Source organism: Phaseolus vulgaris, chromosome 9 (genome assembly GCF_051622355.1).
Source record: "Phaseolus vulgaris cultivar YP4 chromosome 9, ASM5162235v1, whole genome shotgun sequence".
NCBI classification, from domain to species: domain Eukaryota; kingdom Viridiplantae; phylum Streptophyta; class Magnoliopsida; order Fabales; family Fabaceae; genus Phaseolus; species Phaseolus vulgaris.
Window position 1 is genome coordinate 21,796,432 of NC_143506.1, and position 22,172 is coordinate 21,818,603.

Consider the following 22,172-nt stretch of genomic DNA (forward strand, 5'->3'; position numbering starts at 1 on the left):
CTTTTGCTTCCCTCCGAGCATGAAAGATTGATTCTTTCAGGTGTAGACTTTGAAACTGCACTTCAAGTGTCTGTTATGGACTTAGAATGGTTAAAGTGAAAGATTCCAAATGAAAAATGTTTGTACAAAATGAGGCACGAGACAATGGAGGGAAGCTTAAGACATACGAATTTAAGCGAAAGAGAGTGAGAAAGTCGTTGAAGGTTTCAAGGCAGAACAAGTATTGAGTCTGGAGGAGGTTTGTGAAGAGAAGTTGTAGTATAAAAGAAAGAAATATTTGACATGAGAGTAATTTAGAAAAACAACTTAACTATATTGAAGCTTCTTTATTATATCACACGGTAGTGCAGCGAAACCTATACGAGACAATAATGAAAAACTTAAGTAGGTTGTATATGTTGTACACGTCGACGTGATTTTATTGTATTCATAGTTGATGTATAAGTGTACATCCAGAATGATAGGGTCTAGTTGTTTGGGTCTACGGCGGCGCTGTGTAAAACAATGGTCTCCATGGTCAAGCCAGGGCCAAACCCATATAAAACACCCCACTTTAGTCCTTCACCAGTACTGGATTTCCCTTTCTCCAAGGACCAACTTCTCATCTCATCCAGTATGAACAGCACACATGCACTAGACATGTTCCCATACTCTTTCAGAACTTGTTTGGTTGCTCTCAATTTATCAGGGTTCAACCCAAGCGTTGCTTCTATCTGCTTCAAGATTGCAGGGCCACCAGGGTGGGCAACCCAAAACAAGGAGTTCCAGTCACTGATCCCAAGTGGGTGGAAGGCTTCTTCGAGGCTTTTCTCTATGTTCTCTCCAATCAACTGAGGAACGTTATCCTTAAGATGAAAGGTTAGCCCCACCTCACGCAAGTGTCCTTCAATTGCCCCCTCAGAGTTGGGTAGAATTGTCTCAGATGCTGACACAAGGTGAAACAGTGGTCGTTCGATGGATGTGTCAGGATCAGATCCAACAATCACGGATGAAGCTCCATCTCCAAAGAGGGCTTGTCCCACCAACGAGTCCAAGTGTGTTTCACAGGGTCCACGAAAGGTGACAACTGTGATCTCAGAACACACCACGAGAATACGTGCTCCAACATTATTCTCAGCAAGGTCTTTAGCGAGACGAAGAACGGTGCCACCAGCATAACAACCTTGATGGTATAACATGAACCTTTTGGTGGATGGTTTAAGGCCCAAGAGCCTCAGAAGTTGGTAATCAGCACCAGGCATGTCTACACCCGAGGTGGAGCAAAATATGAGATGAGTAATATCTGATCTTGGTCTGCCCCATTCCTTTAAGGCTTTGGATGCTGCCTTCTCACCAAGCTTAGGAACCTCCTCAACTAATATGTCTTGGCGTACATCCAAGGATGGTTCCTCGTAAGCACCTATGTTGGGGTTTTCTTTCAGCATTTCTTCAGTGAGATGTATGTAGCGTTTCTCTATCATCGACTTCTCACCTGTTGTTCACACAAAAAGCCACATTGAATCAGTGAGATATATATATGTGATGCATGAATTTGTAGATAATAGTGTTGATCTTACATATGCGCTTTAACTTGGCCTTGAGTTGAGTCATGTGATCGCTCTTGGTGACTCGAAAGTAGTAATCGGTGAAGTCAGATTGGTAAATGCAGTTGGATGGAGTTGCAGTGCCAATGGCCAGAATGGTGGCTGGGCCACGAGCTCTTTGTTTCTCTCGGATTTCCTCCAAATGTGCCATTTTGGTTCCAGAAGGTTGATGACCTAAAATATTTAAGCAAGCAAATCAATTGCACTGCATGAGATGATTTGAGAAAATCCCTTTGCATCTATTTATAGTTGGATTCTCATAACCTATTCTCACTAATCTAATATATCCACGTATCTGCAATAAGGTTTGGTGCCCGACACGTGCTTCAGCTGCAGGGTTTATCTACATATATAATTAACCATCTACTATCGAGAGCAAGAAGAAAAATCTACCAAAAAATATGCAGTCCATTGCACTTCATGTATGCCATTGGTTTATACCAAATTTTTATATACGTCTTTTCATTTTTCTATCCATTGCATATTTGTTTCACCCCAAAAAAATGTCATATGTATTCATGCTATTTCTATTAATTAATTAATTCTAGATTTCACAGAATTTCGACTTAACTCAAGTAGATCCTATCATCATACTAATGAGAAATATTAAATATTAAAATATGATACATTGATAACTCATACTATTATGTTAAATACTAATGAGAAATATTAAATATTTATACTATTATATTATAATTTTTAATATTATTATTTTAATATTTTCCATATCAATTAATTTCAAATTTATCTTTTATTATATATTTCTAAATCCACGTTAATAGTTGTAAACAATTCTGAGGAAACTATCATTTTCCTATTAAAATACTAATATTAGTTAACAAAAGTAGAAGATATTCATCTCATGGTTATAGAAGGATTTTATAAATAATTAAAAATAAATAAATACATAAGACAGTATAATAAATCTAAATGGAAATCATACCCGTTTAATGAGGTAATAGAGACCTTAATAAATAAATAAATATAGTTGGCTATAAATAAAATTGTTAGAATCAGCAGAAGACAGAGAATTATAAATATTTAAGTGTAAGGATCATCGCATAATAATAATAATAATAATGATAATAATAATAATAATATTTCTTTCCTCGTCTTGAAATTATTAGTTTGGAGTGCCTCAATTTCACACAACTATCATACTTAGTCGATCATGTAAGTAACATAACATCAGCAATATTGTATGTGTATACAGACTTTTATTTTATCCTTTTGTTGCTATTCTTTCGAGAATAAAATAAAAAACATTATATATACTCTATTTCTTTTTTATTCAGCATAAAAAAATTCTACTGTAGTTTATATTTATTTTCAAACAAGTGTGACAAAATGCATATAAAAATGGGATGTAAAACTGAATTAGAACGTCAGTTGTATATATGATTTTTTAAAAAAGTAGTATTTTACAACTAAAACAACATTTAACAACTATATATATATATATATATATATATATTTATATATATATAAAAGCTTTGCATGTATGAAAAATGCATAAAATTTAAGAATAAAACTGTGGAGTATTTCTCTCACCGCTTTAATTGTACAAAATATACATAAGATTTTGATAAAAATATGTTTTCTTTAATTTTGAACAATAGTTTTAAAATATTTATAAATGAAAAAGAAAGACTAGAAAAACATGTATATAATTATATGAAGTACTACACACACAAAAATTGATGTTTGAATCAGAAGATTGAAAATTTACCTATAACATAATATTTGCGTAATTATGTCTCCGGATAAAATTTGCTTACACCTGTAATATATATTGTTGAAGTAATTTAAATTAATTGAATAAAATATCTTTATCAAATCACTTGTCCAAATTGTATACTTCATCCATTCGTATCATGCACACACGTTTTCATACACTGACATCATACGAATAAACATTATTCTTAAAAATAAAAAAATTAGATAATATGTTTATAATAGTATTACATTCTTTTTCGTACACATGAATTGTATAAACTATTTTATTTCAGGTTGAGAAGAACTCTCTCTTATCTTATGTTAACTTTTGTATAACAAAATTATATGTTAATATTATTTTTCTTTTCTTTTCAAGAATTTCACATCCTATATTATTTATTTATTTTATTAATAAAAATAAAAAATAAATAAAAACCATTTTAAGAATAACCATCTGATACAAAATTAAACATTATTTATTACATTATAAATCATATACGTAAATTCCATTTGCGCACGCACTGTCGAATATTTTTTTGTATGATGTCAATGGATTAACATAATCCCGCAATCATAATTCACTCATGCGTGGTTCTCAAAATCACTAAATGTGTTTGATTCAAGGTTTGAAATTTCGGAAATGGAAAATTAATAAAATGAAAGTTATTCAGTGATTACTTAATGTAAGACGAGAATGGATAGAAGAAAGATCTCATTTATAAATATAAACTTATAAATCAACTAATTTTATAATTATTTTCTCTCTCTCTTTCTTATCTGTCAATTTCTTTATTAAATTAAACATTTAATTGCATGGTTATGTCGGTACTGTTATATCCATCGGAAAAAAACACTCAAACCAAACGAAATTGTTGTCAAATAACTTCGACCCTTTGAACTTTTATTACGAGTTCAGAGACCAATTATAAAAAAAATTATGGATTCTGAGCTTATATATAATTTAAAACATAAAATATATTACAGAATATAATTAGTTAAAACACTATATATACACAAATTCCACTTAATATCTTTCTATTACAAAAAATAAAAATATTTACAATTTAAAAATATGCATAATTCATTTTGATAGTGTAGACTCTAAATTTAAAGAGAAGTTACTGCAGAATGAAATGTTATTCTTTAACATAAGCGAAGGTGATAATATTGAATTGTTCTCAAACATAGATTCACCATTATTTATAATTTTTTTTGTTTTTTAATAAAGAATCATAACTTATTAACTACTTTTAGTTCTTATTTTTTTAATTTCCTTATTCATTCTACGTCTCAGTAATTTATATATTCCTTTTGGATTTCTATGTAAATATAGACCTACACTTCTCAGAACTACATGTATATTTATTTACTTATTTATTTGAGTAAGTTATATTATATGTTTGTTATAATTTTAAATAGTTTTAAGAAAACATTTTAATAAAATTTTATCTACCCTTAAAAATACCCATATGTGCAGTAGGAGAGATAATGAAAAGTGGTGTTTTTTTATCAACAAATAATAAATTAAAATTAATGAAAATACTTTAGGGTGTGCTAACTCTTATACCAGAACCATCAATTATATGAAATTCTTTGGATAAAGTTGATATAGCTGCTTTTTGACAAATAAATATGAAAAAAAAGAAAGAAAGACAGGTTTAATTAATTATTTGTTTTTTATTATAAAAAAACACTAAAAACACTGTTATGTTGTAAAAGTGGAATAGGTAATTTAAATCGAACTTGTAGAAATTATTATATACATATCCTAAAAATGTAGACAATTGATAAATAGACTAGAAGAAAATTGATGTGGGTGGGAGTCTTATCTAGTAAAATTTATCTTTACCTACCCTTTGTAATTCAGGATAAGGGTTGCATGTCTTCTTAGTTTATGGATAATGTATATTGGGTACGTGGGTTTCCATGGTGTACTTACCAGTCACATTTTCTTTACTTCCCCTTGTAAGTAATGGCATCCATTACAATACAGATGTTGTGTGGGGTTTCTTATGACATTCATGTCAAAAATTTCTTTACCTACCTTTACAATTAATGGATGTCACTTAAGTTACGTACATATATGTATCACAAACATCAGTGCATCCCCTCCTATTCACATTTTGTTTTTGTGTAAACCCCATCAATCTTGTATTGGAGGTGAGTTTTCGTTAATATTTTTTTATCAGAAAAAATAATAAATATATGAAAATAAAGTATTTAAAAGATGTTCTGAATAAAAAAATAAGTCTTAACATTATTTTTTAATTTATAAAACAACTAAATCCAAAATAAAAATGTGATAAGAAAAATGATAACTCATATTTTCTAATTCAGTCTTCGTAACTAAATTTAAGGTTTAGGATTTAAGAATATTACCCACAAATAAATATTATCCACGAATCAGAATCTGTAAGTAAATTTAATATTACAGATGAATTTTACTCACAAACGGATATTACCCACAAATCTGAATTCGTAGGTAAATTCAGTATTATCTATAGATTATTATCCACGGATCTCTATCCGTAGATAAATTTTACATTATTTAAAAATTTTACTCATTAATCTATATTTAAAATTAAATTCAATATTATTATTAATATCAATCTTTTTTATTAAAAATATTAAAAAATATAAATAATCTTAAATTTTTTAATTTTTTTAATAATATAAATAATATTAATTATTATAATTATATATATAATATTAAATCATATCTTATATTCATAATAATATAAAATCATAACTTATATTCATAATAATAATAATAAATAACATTAATAATATCAATGATATCAATAATATTTATAATATAATAATAATAATAATATTAATAATATTAATATTACTTATAATATTAATACTATTAATAATGCATTAATAATATTAATAACATTATTAATAATATTAACACACTAATAACATTATTAATAATATTAACACATTAATAACATTATTAATAATATTAATAATAATATTAACACATTAATAACATTATTAATAATATTAATAATAATATTAACACATTAATAACATTATTAATATCAATAACATTATTAATATTAAAAATATTAAATAATATTAATAATATTTAACAGTATTAATAATAAAAATATTAAATAATATTAATAATATTTAACAGTATTAATAATAATAATAATATTTATGATATTTAATAATATTTAATAATATGTAATAATATTTATAATATTAGTAATATTAATAATATTTCTAATATTAATAATATTTATAATATTAATAATATTAATAATATTTATAATATTAATAATATTAATAATATTAATAATATTTATAATATTAATAATATTTATAATATTAATTATATTTATAATATTTATGATATTTAATAATAGTGATAATATTTAATAATATTAATAATTTTTAATAATCTATACCTATATAAAGATAATTATCCTTTTAACCGTTTTTCTATTTTATCTTTATATTAATATTTTATTTTATTACTTTATTTTGATTATTCAGTCATTTTGTATTTAATAGAGTAGTTATCCGTTCTTTTAAAATTAAATTAAATTAAATAATTATAAAAAATAATTGATAGAATTATTTAAATTAAATAATTAAAAAAAAGCAGTTAATAAGTAGTTATCAAAAAAAATTTCAAATTTAAATAAAATAATTATAGAGTAGTTGATAGATAAAACAATTTTTTTGAAGGTAATTGATTCCTCCACCATATCACTGCACCCCATTTCAGTGAAAAAGACGAAACTGTCCTTAAATTGTTTTTCCAAAATATGTGTTTTGGATTTATTTTTTTCAGAACGAAATTTTATATTACGGATTTTTTTATCTAGAATGCGTTTTTCATTTTTGTTTCTGAATTTTCATTTCCGAAACATAATAATTTATTTTTTGGATTTTTTTTGGAATGTATTATTTTTCAATTCCATATTTTTTTGTCCGAAATAGAATTTTAATTTTTCTGTTTGGATTTTTATTTCCAAAACTCAATAACCACTTCCAGATTTATTTTTATGGAATATATTATTTTCAATTTCGGATTTTTATTTCCGGAATTAAGGGCATTTTTGGAAATTAAAAAAATATGTTGGGTGCAGGTTAAAAATGATTGGGTGTAGGAAGCATTTGCCTTTTTTGAATCAGGATTGTTTTTATAACCACTTTCTTTTACACCATTATTTTATTTTATTTTTTTATAAAAATTTTTATGTTAGACATCACATGAAAAAAATATTATTAAAAAAAAGAATGAAAAGTAAAATAAAAAATAAGGGGACTAAACCAAAACCCAAATGTTAACAAAAACTATACATAGATAGACTATACCTATTCATAAAGAATTTTAAAAACAAACTAGATGAAAGTCTATTATACCAATGAAATTATTCTTTATGAATAAATCTTAAATTAACCAACTTATCAACATGTGCATTCCCTTCCAAAAAAATATGAGTAACTCTAAACCTGATTTTATCTTTATATTAATAATATTTCATTTTATTAAGGATATTTTTGTGACTTTTTTAAGTTATTAAATAAACAAAGATTATGAATCTGAAACATGTTAAAGTTGTCTTTTTCTTTTTTTGAAAAATAAGTTATTAAAGAAGTTAGTTTCTTTGGCACTTGAAATGTTATAGGTATGAAAAAAAGGGTAGTTGAATCTATATAAAGGATTGGAAAGGTTGGAAGAGAAAGAAGAAAAAAACAAAAGATTGAAAATATAGGGAGCGAAGAAAGTCGTGGAAATCGTAAAGGAAACTGCAACAAGCATTGGTTCATTGGTCTGGGTTAGAGAAGACCAAAGCCACTCTCCATGAGAAGTTTAGTCTTTTATGCATTTTTGTTCATTCTCAATGTTACATCTTCAATCAACCACAATTTTTCTCAATAGTGAGCATATGAGTGCACATGATGAAAAGGAAAGAACATGACAACCCAAAAGAAATAAGAGAAGATAAATGAGACTGAAATGGAGAAATGTCAAACACATCAACACAATGTTGCTGCCAAGCAATCTGTCGTCACTGGACAAGTCCACACCCCATGTACCTAGTGAATATAACCAAATGATAACAATGATTGGCCTGATAATGTGCATGTTCATTTATCATGGGTCTAAGTCTCGACATGAAGAATTTTCACAAATGAAAACTACCACTATCGTGGATATAACTACCCAAACTAGCATTGTGAGAGAAAGTGCTCTACGAGTGTTTTATTATTTGTCTATTAGAGTAGTTTACTAATATTACATTGTATACTTTTTGCGTGTCTCTTAATTCATAACATTTTAATTATGAGACTAGTTTTTTCAATGTTGTCAAGTGTTGATTCTTCCTTTTTTTTTCTTTTTTAATTTGATGATGTAAAATAAAATATGTTTAATTATGTATGGATTTATCCACATATATTACATTATCTGTATCGTAGATAATGCTAATTTACCTACAAATTTTGGTTATTGCTTACAAAATTCTTATGTAGAAAAATTGATTTTTTCTTGTAGTGATTTCTCTATTTTCTTTCAGATTATTACTCTCAAACTTTTTTCTTCCAAACATTTCTATTGCGTGTTTTTTTTTATTATTATTATTAACATTTAGAAAATTTATTTGGCATAACTAGCTTAATAAATATAAGAATATATGACTACTACGAAAAAAATTCAAAGAAAAGTACAGAGTTACAGAATTTTTTTTAATATAATAAATTAATATAGCATTTTATTTATTTCCCTGCAATTTTTTTCAGAAAATATTAACTAACTATTTTTCTACCATTTTTTTGAAATAATAATTTATAGGATGATATTTGTTTCACCAATTCAAATAAATTAATGGATAGATAATTATAATTAATGGACTAGATAATGTTGAGATGTAATTCACATCTAGACTATTTTAGTTACATATAAATAGCATACAAAAATATGTGAATTGTTATGTTATAATAATGAGTTATATTGTTATGTATTGTAGACACCAAAATTAAAAGAGTGATAAAACTGATATGGAAGAAGAAAACAATGACATAGAACAAGTTTTGTTAATAGTCACCACTATTCAAATAAAAGGACTGAAAATTTTCTTATCTTGATACACAATGTTCAACACATGCAAGAAGGAAAGACTTTGCAAGCCTTTATGGATTAATCAAGAGCTAGGTGAAGTTCATTGATGATTGTGTTCCAATGTCACAAGGGATAAAAAAGATTGCAATTGAGATGAAGAATGATGGTCAAACTTTCACTATAAATGTTTTGTTCATTCCTAGAATGAAGAGTAATCTACTAAACCTTAGTCAATTATTACTTGAGAGAGGATACACCTTAAGACTGAAAGATAAAATACTTGAAGTATTATAAACAACACCATTTTATATTGAATTTACCTTCCAAAAATCTAATTTTTAAGGTTGAGATCAATATAATAACGTAAAAAAAGTATTTTACATTTTCAATGCCAACTCCACTATCATATTGTATTGAACTCAACATGGATTCAAACGTGGTATTAATTGTGCTTCTGCTTAAACTTGATAATATCTCTTTTTTTTCAGTTCATTGATGAAAGGTAACAAGATGAAGGAAATTGCTTCCAGCATCTGATCTGCTTCCATATGAAATGAGAAAAATGTCTTATTTAGTTTTTAAATAAGAGGATGTGTGATCAAAATATATTGTAATTTGGTATTTGGGAAGATATTTCTGGATTTAGATGTCTGAATTTTAATTCTGGTAGATTTTATTTTTGGATTTGAATTTCTGATTCCATAATTCTATTTTTGAATTTCTGGATTTTATTTTTCAGATTTTTTTTGTCTAAAATGCCTTTTTTATTCTGGAATTGCTTTTTTCAGAATGGAATTTGAAGTTTCTAATTTTATTCTGGAATTTTAGTTTTGATATGAAAAAAAATTGAAAATTCGAAAGCTAATTGGGTGCAGATAAAAATTCATCGGATGCAAAAGAACTAGGCCGAAGATGAATAGTACATATACACACTAATTCTTCAAGGACTGTTTCTTCCTGCACTCCATATATCCTTCTTTCACCTCCATAAATTTTCTTATTTCCAAAAATACCCTTTTGTAATATTCCAAATTACTTAACCTAGAAGTCATATTTTAAATTCGTAATTAGCTTCCGGATTACCTAATTCATAAGATTTTTTCATACGCATTATTAGTTTCCAAATTTTATAATCCAGAAGTTCTTTTTAGCTTATGGATTATGTAATCCATAAGTCTTTTTTCAAATTTGTGTCTGGATTACATAATCTGGAAGCTACTCTATGGGAGTGGTAAAAAAGAATAAATAGGTATTTTCACGTTTTGTATTGGGGTGACAAAAGAATCTATGGAGGTGCAGGAAGAAACAATCTTCTTCAAGACTATCAATTTTTGGTCCAAATAGAAATGGATTCAAAAATATAAAAGTACAAAGACAATTTCTTCCTGCACCCCTACGTTTTTCTACCTGCATCCCCATAATGTTATGCAAAAACAAACCTATCCCTAATATTTTATAAAAACCCTAAAATGCACACAACACTCACACTCTACGTTTTCTTCTTCCTTTCCACACAGACAAATTGCATTGTTCTCTCAACGGTGGCGCTGCTCCATCTCTTGGCACAAAAAGACATTTATCTTGGTAACGGTTCTCCATTTGGAGAAGAAGGCAAGTATTTTTTGTTTTGTTTTCGGATCTATAGTTTTTTTTTTCTTGCGGATTTTTGTTTTTGCAGTACATATGTTGTGATTCTAGACAGTGTAAGTAATGATTTACTAATGGATTGACGAATTCATAAATCACATTTTCACTTTCGAATTAATCAATCCATAGCACAATCTCACATCCCGATTTTTGGAAACCACACAAATTTCATAACCACCCAAGCTCTTGAAAAAAACTTAAATCTTATCTCTAAAAGCCAACCAACACTTCAACAATGCAACCCACTCCTTCACCTTGCTACGCACAGCTAAATGACTTTCCACCAACATCTCAAGATGAATAAAGAAGAAGAACAATGTCAAACCAACTCATCCATGATGTCCTTTTTCAAACAAAAGGTAAAGGTTAGTTTCAGAATTTTAAATTTTATGGAGATGGAGGGAAAAAAGATAGAGATGTAGGAAGAAACTCCAAAATAAAAAAAGGCCATACAATTATGAAAACACAAACATTGACTACTGTATTCTTCATCCTCTTATTTTTGAAGTTCCATTCCATAAAAGTTGAAAGTTTAATTTTACCTTTCTAAAAATTTAAGTTTTAAATTATACATTCCAAAAATTAAAATATAATTTTAAAATATACAATCTAAAATATTAATTTTACTAGATTTTATAATCTAAAATACATATTTTATATCTCTAATCATAAGAGGTTGGAGTCCGTAACATGGCTAAGGTAAGGTAACTTTGTAATTCTTGTTCAAAATACAGACAGAACGCATCCAATCTGAAATAAGCAGTAATATGAGTAGTTTTGACATTTCATCATTCCTTTGGAGGTGTAGCTTCAAAGTATGAGGTGCAGAATGCAATATATGAAAGAGTGATGAGACAAGCCCAAAAAAAGCCCACCGTTCTTAACTTATCTACGAAAATGAGAAAGGAAAAAAATAGGACACGAATTGTGAAACAGCAGCAACACCGTTGTTACTTACTGTTCCTAAGTCACATGGTCTAAATTGGATCCTTCATACAATTTCACCATATTTTACTCAATTTTGTAAAATCTTTTTAAATAAGGATAATATTATGTTTTTTTTTTAAATTCAGCTTCATCAAACGTTACTAATTTTGGGAATCCAAATAAAAATTATAACTGATTTCATATTTTGGCAATTGTTTAAATTGGCTTTCAAATAAGTATTTTAATTAATCTAATATGTAGACCGCATTATCAATAAGAAAATAAAATTTTATTAAACTATAATTTAATTATGTTTTTTTTTCTAAAATGTTATATTTACTTACAAATTCATTAATCAGATATAAAAATACACTAGTTTAAATACGCTGGTATTCTTTTGTACAGTGAGGAGAGACGGAATTTAAAATAAGTACAAATACTCTTCCTTCCCATTTTAAAATAAACAATAAGACTGCGCTTAATGACATATACAATAACGATTATATTTATGTAGATTCTTATAGATAAAAACAAAAAAAATTGTGGTGTTATAATAAAATTGACCAGATAATAATTAAATGAATTAAAAAGAATCTATTAAAATGTAAAAGAAAATAAGGTCAGACAAATTTTCCTATACCTTCGTATTTTTTAATCATGTATCTCCAAATTAATTATTTAGAAAAAATTAATTTTAACTTTAAAATTTTTAAATAACTATAAATAAAGTATAATATTTTTTTTTCAAAATAATCCATTTATCTTATAATACCTTTCTAGTTCAATAATGTGAAAATTTCTAGTTAGTTAATAATGTGAAAAATGAGATTGTTTGAATTAGAATATTTTAAAAAAAAATTTATAAAAAAATTTATTAAAATTTGATTTGATAAATATAATAAATTTAAAATAATTTAATATAAAAAATTTAAAAATTAAAATATAAAAAAATACCTCCTTTTTCAAATAAGGAAAGAAAGTTTGAAAGGGTGAAAAGGCATTCATTTTCTTTTTCGTGATTTTCATTGTTTTTCCATCTTTTTCTTCTTTCATTTACACTTTTCTTTGTCTTTCTTCTGAAAACAAACGGGCCCCAAGTGTTTTCATTCTTCCTCAGTTTTCAGAGAGTGTGTAAGGATGGCCCACTGCCAGAAGTATGCAACTCTGGTCACTCTTCTGAGCTTATAACCAAATTGTTTTTCTCCGAATAAATTGATGGGATTGAAACGCAAAATTCTGAGCTTATAGAATTGAGGCTTTGTATTCAGACCACCAAGGTAAATACAAAAATTATTTATATAATTAAGTTTTAGTGCTTAAGAAAAAGCTTTTAGTAGTATTAGGTTTGGTGAGATAATCAATGCGAAATGGAAGTAGGAAAGAAAGGACACAGAAAACGAAACATGAACTTGTATTTTTTTTATATCTTACTTTTATGTGGTTTTAGCTTCGAATTTTAAAACATCTGTAATTTTCATTTAACTTTTTAATTTTGTATACGTGTTATTATTTTTCTAAGTTAACCCCGGACTTAATATACTTATTCAAGGTAATATCAACTCATAATTTAATTAATCAATAAAAGTATGTAAGATTAAAAATTTGACCAAATTTATTATTATTTTTAAAATCTGGAGACTGGTAAAAGCATAATATAGAAGGGAAAATCACAAAGAAGAATTGAAAGGAACCTAAATTATATTGGATCTATTTTTTCAATCTCATTTTTGTTTTACTTTCTTTTTATCTCTATTTTTTTGGTGCATTACTTATTATATTTATATTTTTTCTTTAGTTATTTTTCTTACCACTAAAATGCACCCCCATAATGGGGTTGATGTTCATATTTTTGTGATTATAGCTTTTTTACATGTTGGTTATCGAAAGAGAGAGAAAAGCAGGAAAAATAAGTAAGTGAAAAGGTGGGTTTGAATTGAAAGAGAATATTGAAAAGCGTGCAAATTTTGGGTCATGTCATGAATCATGATCGTTCACACTGTCCACTCATCAATTTTTTTTTCAACAAAATATAAAACTAAATTAAAAGAGACACTTCTGAAGCCTGGAAAAGATAAATAAAAATAGGACACAGTTTTTTAACATTTATGTACTACTGACGTGTGAACATAATAAATGCCATTTGTCTATTGTAGGAGTCCATATGACACGTCAGGATAATAAAGTAAAGGTTTGCATTATTGTAACATAAATTTCTTTGAAGAACTTTCTTCAAAAAAGGTCAAGATAAGTGCTAGAAAAAAAAAGGTGTGTTTCTTTTCATTCCAATGAACATGTCACCATTCATACATCAATAAAAGAAGTATAATAGATATGAACTCCATTCGTTCTATGTATGGAATCAAAGAAAAAAATTATTTGTAATATATATATACATTTTACGAGATGTAAGATTTAGAAGAAAACTAATCATGGTACAACTAAAAATGACACTTGAATAAATACTATACGAATAGAAATTCAGTTATTCATTATTCATTTTAAAATAATCATCATTTTAAAATTATCTATTATTTAGATTATAAATTTGATAGTTAATTAGTTACCAATTTACAAATTAATTATCTATAATAGAAACTAATTTAAAAACTAATAATTTATCTATAATAGAAACTAATAATTTTTTTAGTCTCTAAAATAGTATCTAATTTAGTCAATATAACAACTAATTATTTTTGTTCTCTAAAATTGGTTTTTATTTAATGATATTCTTGTCATGTGTGATCAAGACATGGTATTTTCAAGAAAGGAAATATTGTGTTTAGATTGTTATTAGGGTGTATTGATTTGTGAGTGTCGTATGAATGAGACGATCCTAACTTTACTGATATAATGAAATCATATGGGTAAAGTTATTCAGTTGGTGAGAATCAAATTAGGTTCATTTGGCTTAGTCTGAGGTTTGAAAGAACTTGTCAGAGCGAATCAAATGGATCTACCCTGTCATTGAGATGGATAGATGATGAGATATTGAGATGATTATGTGCATGATTGTGGGGATCTCACAAAGAGTAGTATGATAGATGTAGGTTTCTGGATGCTAATTTCAATACACGAGTCTTTCGGAAGTAGAGTCAAGTGTCTATGTGTTGTGAGTCAATAGAAGTCTGACATGAGAAAGATGAATTATGATTTATGATAGGCACTTGATGATTTTATGAAAATGTATGAGAAGTGATGACTTTATGTTGATAATTAAAGTTATATTTACATTAGAAGTTTTAAAAGTAGTTAACTTACCCTATTTTGTTTTCTTTAATTTGTGATGATCGTGTATTTACACGAGAGCAGATGATGTTACAGGTGATAGAACTCCTGAGTGAGAAGCTGGAGGATGGAAATGTTTATTTTATTTTAAATATTTTGTTTTAATCTTATGTAAATATTTAAAATCCCTATGAAGAGAGATATATTTTGAAACATTGTATCAAATAGTTATATATATTGTAGATTATGGTTATTAGATGTGGGAAAATATAGGGATATTACATTTGGTATCAGAGTTGTTCATCCTTAGGATGACATGTGGGTAGTGGGTTCATTGTGTTTCTTCTACTTATAGATAATTGCTTGAGTCTAAATTAAAGATATAGTGAAAGGTTTTCAATTTTTTTTTAAGGTTTCTGAAATCCTGTTTGTGCTCTAGTTACATGTATGTTCTAAATAAAAAGAATTTAGTATAAGCATGAAAGGATCTTGATAAAGTGGTGAGGATGTACATTCATAACTGAATCAAGATGATTTTTTTATCTTAATTATAAAAGTTTGACTTTGAGCATAATTCTAAAATGAATCAATATCATTTTATGTGGTATCTTTCATTTAATTAAGTATTTATTTATTTAATTGAAAGTTGTTCTTTAGATTAACATTTTTACACCAATAATTATTTTGGTGTAATAATTTATATATTATAAGTGTTATGATTTTGTTTATAGATTCAAATTCTAGATGTTATCTTTGAATGAATTGATTCTTTATCAATTTCATTCTTATAGCTGAAGGAATGGAAAACAATAGTTGCAAAATCTTAGAATATAAAATGGATAGTTACCCAACAAGTGTGGAGTAAGTTGCAAGTTAGATTTAGTTGTGCCATGATTAAGTTTCAAATAGATATAAATTATGAAGAGAAAATAAGCAGTATGTTAGAGTAAAGATTTAAGCATGTGTTTCCATAGGGAGTACCAAAGTTAATTTCCAAGATAAAAGTAAGATTTTCTTTGATAGGGAGCTTGGAAGAGGTTAAAGTTGATAACACAGTATAAGATGGATCTAACTGAGCAAACAAATCTTAAAAGGAAATTTGAGATTTGGTGGAGAAAGAAATTTACAAGTCGATTATTTCATCCTTAGAAGTATCAATGATATTGTTAAAGAAGAAAGATGAGACATCTTAATTGTGCTTAGATTATAGTTAGGCAAAGAAAAATGTTGAAAGGTAGCATACAGAGAAATTATTGGATATGAGCAAAAGATTTTTGTAGAGTGGATGTTGTTTAACTAATATGAATCTGAAAGGATTGTATGATTTGGGATTGACACTATTCCAGGGATGGATTAGCTATATGTCAATCACATTCTCATAGATTATGGTGAGCAGAAGATAGTGTTTTCAAATTCTAGTGAGTCAGAATTTATGTCTACTCAACAAATGTGGTATGAATTGGATGAAGGATCAAGTTGTTTTATAATCTTAAGTCAGATGAAGTTAAGAATGAAGATGAGATGAGTAGCATACCTTCAGTAAAAGAGTTTGTGGATGTATTTTAGAAGAAATACCTGGATTACTTCCTAAGAGAGATGTTAAATTCTCCATTGAAAAAACAGTTGATGAGTTGTTGAAAAAACAGTTCATCAGGCCCAATGTATCTCCATGGGATCTCCAACGTTGTTGGTTAAAAAGTGGTGTGATTTAATTTTAGAATTGCACATTTTAGAGGACTGCACTTTGTTTATGAGTTTTTTTTAAGCATGATATGATGAGAAATCCAAAGAAGATTGCCACTGAACACGAACTTAACTAAGTGGTTAAGTAAGTGTGAAGGTTTTCTTATAGAGGGCAAAGAGAAAAACACAATTATATAGTGTTGATGATGATGAGGTGCAGAATTAAAGAACATATAATGGAAAGAAACAAGATTGAAACTGAATAGGAAATGGATAACACACGAACATAAAAAGGAATGAAAATGGCACAAATAAGAAAAAAAAAAGATGAAGAGAAGAAGAAATCTTATGGAAAATGGAGCAAAGAATCACACCACTAGGAGAGATATGATATTGAGATTATTTATGCATATAATTGTGTGGATTTGACAGTGAGATAATATGACAGGGTCAAATCTCAGAGTCTAAGTTAATGCACGAGTCTTCCAGAAGTAGAGTTAGGTGTCTGAGTATATAGGCTAGTAAAAGTCTGAGAATGGAAATGTGAATGAAGAATTATGATAGACACTTGATGGATTTTGAGAAAATGTATGAGAGTTGATGACTTTATGTTTGTTAATTGAAATTGAAATTATATATAAATTTTTGTATAGCTAATTTACCCTGTGTTTTGTTGTGTTTGTTTTCTTTATCTGTGATGATCGTGTACTTTACACGAGAAAATATGAGGATGCAGGTGAGAGAAATTTCTAGTGAGTAGATAAAAGTTTATTTTTATTAATTTATTGATGTTTGTAAATATTATTTTCCCTATGAAAAGAGATTTATTTTTAACTCCTATACCTATGATATATGTATGTATATATGTAAATATTTATGTTGAAAATTCATATATATTATAATATTAAATGTGAAAAATATATAAAGATGTTACAAAACACATGATAATTGCTTACGAAAATAATAATTACAATTTAATTTATTTCAATATAAATTAAGCAAAATTTAAAACTATCCATACATTGTTATTGTTATTAATAAGTTTAATTTTCATACTGTCGATTAATTAAAATATAGTCAATATATATAAAGTATTGTGCATATCAATTAAGTAATTCAATATAGCTTTTAAACTAATCTTGACATAATTGAATAAAGTTACAGTTGAAGGTCTAGTTAAATTTCTTGCTTTTAAACTAATCTTGACAAAAGTCAATAAAGTTACAATTCAAGGTCTAGTTAAATTTCTTGTTTGATTTCAGTTATGCATTGTTAATTATGATCACAAGTGTCTTAAACTATGAACTAGAAGAGTAAGTGATGTGATTCCAATAGCAAAATATAGATGATTTTTTGACATTTTATGGAATCAACTTGAGTTGGATATGAGAAAGACACTTTATCATAGAATTGGATCAAGGTTCTATGAACAAGAACTCACCAAAACTAGTACCAAAACCCATACTCATATGGAAGTTCCAATTATTGTCAAATTGAACCGATTAAAATGGAAGGAAAAGCAAATGCACCAAACAAAATGGAATAAAACTGAAATATACCGAACATAAAAGCTAGAAAATGAAAAGGAAGCAAGAATGAAACGACAGAAATACAAAACCGAAGCAAAAACAACAAGAACACCAAGAATACCGAACAAAATTTCAAAGGAAGCAAGCTAAGACATGAACAATTAAAGAGAAGGAAGGAAGGAGAAGAGAAAGCTCATGAAGATGGAGGAATGGTTGGATGATCACGCCACTAGGAGGATGAAGACTCCAAGATAAGTGTGCAAGCCGCCACTTGAGGTAACCATTGAACTCTCAAGATAAGACTAGTGAGGAAGGCACAAAGCTCTCCAATGCTCTCACAAAAATTGAGTATAGTTTCTCTAATCAAATTTCAATTATGAATTGTACAAGCTAAACACCTTTATTTATAGCCTAGAGGTGCTGAAAAATAGGTGGGAAATTTCAAATAAACTCATTTGAAATTCCCACAAAAAACAAGTCACATGGGAGGTGTGACCTTTTTCTACTATGACACCTCCCAAAAACTACACCTACACCACTCTCCTAAGTCACATGGACAATGTGACTTTATTTTACATTTTCACACTCCTTTATTTAATAACCACACCTAAAACTATACAAGAGTATTTCAAAGCTTGGCCTTGCCCCTCATGGGATGGACTTGGGCTCTTTGGGCTTTGGCCTTCTTGGGCTTGGGATTGGGCTTTGGACTTGGGCCTCATCTTTATTTTATGTCTTCTTTTAATTTTGAGAAGACTAGAAGGAAGAATTTCAAATGTGAGGGTGGATGTCCTCTTCCTCCATTAATAAAAGCTTCCTTTATTTGATTCTCATCATACTCCTCGAGTTGGAGAGAATTCGTCCACGAATTCTGAATCCCTGCATATAACAAAGTCAGTTTAGATTTACAATTAAAAGTGGAAGAAAAATGTAAACATGACTTAGCATTTGTAAATAATAGGATTTCAGAAAAGGAGGTTCTATAAATCGACCAAGTTGGAAAAATTTGTTTGGGAATGATGTGATGTTTTGGAAAAAGACCTCTTAAATGGTGACAACCATTAGGAGGTATGAACAAATCATCCCTAACAGTTTTTAACCAAGATGGTGGTGAAATAGGAACCTTGGGTAATGAAAAAGATAAGGAAGGAAAACACCTTGGAGGTGAAAGGATAAGACCCATGTCAACTTGGCCTTCTTTGTCCTTTTCTTTTTTACTTGTGGTAGGTGGGTGAGTTAGGTCTTGTTTTACTTTGTTGATCTTTAAGATTTGCGTTTGTGGACAATGAAGAGCTATGTGCCCAAAACCTAAACATTTAAAACATTTGATATTTGAAGTTTTGGTAGGTGACTTAGGAGTAGAAAGATTTGTAGTAGAAACCTTTTTTGGAAACATGGTTTTTTTGGAAAAATTGGAAGGAGAAATTTGAGTAGAAATTTTGTTTGCATCCTTCCTAGAAGAGTTGTAGAAATCATCATCATGAGTATTTTTGAAAGTTTTTTTCAAAAGATATGATTCCACCTTGATGGCTTTGTGAAACACTCTCTTTAAAGAAGAATATTCTTTTAATTCTACAAAGTCTCTAATATCTCTTCTCAAACCACATACAAACCATTTAATCTTTGACTCTTCATTAGCATGCATATTCATTTTAGTCAAAGTTGTTTCAAAATCTTTAAAGTATTCATCTACTATCCTATGTCCTTGAGGAAGCCTTTGGAACTTCAACAAGTGTTCCTTCCTAGAAGGAGGAACAAACCTCGCGCGCATACACTCTTTCAAATCATTCCAAGAAACCACGGGAGGTCTCTTGCGATATATAATGTCCATTACAATTTTATGCCACCATTCTTTGGCAAAATCTAAAAATTCTAAAGTGGCTAGCTTATACTTGTGTTCATCTTGGATGTCATGGATCTCAAATATTTGTTCACACTTAGTCTCCCAATCTAAATATACATTAGGATCACTAGAGCCATTGAAACAAGGAAGCTTGATCGAAGGTAGCCTAGCCTTTGCATATTGGTAGTAGCCATTTCCATAGTGAGGTCTCTCCCCTTGGTTGTGATGTCTATGTCCAAGGAATTGGGGTGGAGTCCTTCTTCTCCTATGGTCCTCTTCACGGCCTAAGTCATTTGAAGAACCTCTTGATGAAGGTCTATGTGAATGATGTCCATCATGGATAGAGTGAGATGACCTAGCTTGTTGCACCTCCATTTTTTGCAATTTCTCTTCCAAACGCCTAATGGTGTGTTGAGCTTCATGCAAGTCACCAAGGACCGAAGCTTTGGAAGGAGAATGCTGCTTGTAAGATGCACCACTTGAATAGCCAGCCATTTGCAAATGAAAACAGCAAACACAAAAAAAAACAGCAAACAAGTTAAGAAACAAAGTTAGCTAAAAAAAATAATAATTTGGTAACCAAACTGCCGAAGTGAATTTGGCCAGACAAAAAAATCACTCTCAAAGAAATAATGTCCCTGCACCAATCAGATCTTGAGGTCTTGGAATCCTCAAATGAAATATGTCAAAGCAAGGCACACCAATCTCAAAGCCAACCACAACAAAACCAATGAAGCAATAAAGACAAACAAGAAAAAAATATAAGCAATGAAAGGCTAGAGCAAAAGGAATACTAGATGTTTGACAAACTCAAAGATTAATGAACAAAACACAAGCAAGAAAATTAAGGAACTCAATGAGAAAGTAGGCACACAAAAGAATACTTAAAGAAAAGTACTAGAGTAGATGAAGAAAACAAAAAAATTAGCTACTGGAAAATATTTTTATGCAAATTGTGCTTGATGTTCACTGATTTAACTGGAATGAGATAGAGCTAACTGGATTATGAAATTTTAACCACAGAAACTTCAAGATCTTAGCTCAACAATGGCACTGGAATTACTTAAAAACAGTAAGCCATTAATTGAGATAAACTTTTCAAAATTGCTGCCAGATTACCGTATTTTTTTTTCGGCAGAATTGTACACTTTTTGTATTTTATTTATCATTTTTTGTGTACTTTGAATTTTTGAGTACTTCTTTTTTATACTCTTTTCTAACACTTTGAAGAACACAAATCCAGAATTTCAGAATTTTCCAGTAAGTAAATCAATTGCAATAAGGAAAAACAGTAAGCACGTTTTCAGAAAACTGAGGAATCCTAACAGGAATGAAAAACAGAATTATGAACTACCAAAGACATAATGGAAAATGATGTATAGGAACTTGTATAGGTCTAAAATACAAGCATGAACTCAATTCTAAAACAGAAAATGCACAAAGGATCAAATATCAAACTCAGAAAAATTATATGACACCAAAGCAAGAAACAAAAAAAATTCAAGAAAAGTACTACAAGAAGTGATGACAAATATGGAAAAACAAGACTAAGACAAAACTTGTATGGATTCAAAAAGGAAAATATTCAAACATATGATAGGCAACATAAAGAAAACAACAAGAAAACTCAAATAAGCCTAAAAAACAGAACCGTAAATTGCAAGAAATTAAATATCTCTTGAAATAAAGTGCAACACAACTCAAAAATTAAACAAGAACACACCTAAACTCTAGATACCACATGATGTGATTCCAATAGCAAGATATAGATGATTCTTTGACATTTTATGGAATCAACTTGAGTTGGATATGAGAAAGGCACTTTATCATAGAATTGGATCAAGGTTCTATGAACAAGAACTCACCAAAACTAGTACCAAAACACATACTCATATGGAAGTTCCAATTATTGTCAAATTGAACCGATTAAAATGGAA

General features: G+C 28.4%; 1 protein-coding gene across 1 annotated transcript; it reads right to left on the bottom strand.

The window, feature by feature from the left end:
* Nucleotides 1-292: 292 nt before the first annotated feature.
* On the bottom strand, nucleotides 293-1,797 carry LOC137822606 (chalcone synthase). The gene is made up of 2 exons (XM_068627515.2): nucleotides 1,557-1,797; nucleotides 293-1,471 (listed from the first exon to the last, which is right to left on the bottom strand). Exons 1-2 carry the CDS (start codon nucleotides 1,732-1,734, stop codon nucleotides 468-470), a joined length of 1,182 nt encoding a protein of 393 aa, XP_068483616.1. The 5' UTR covers nucleotides 1,735-1,797; the 3' UTR covers nucleotides 293-467.
* Nucleotides 1,798-22,172: the final 20,375 nt, after the last annotated feature.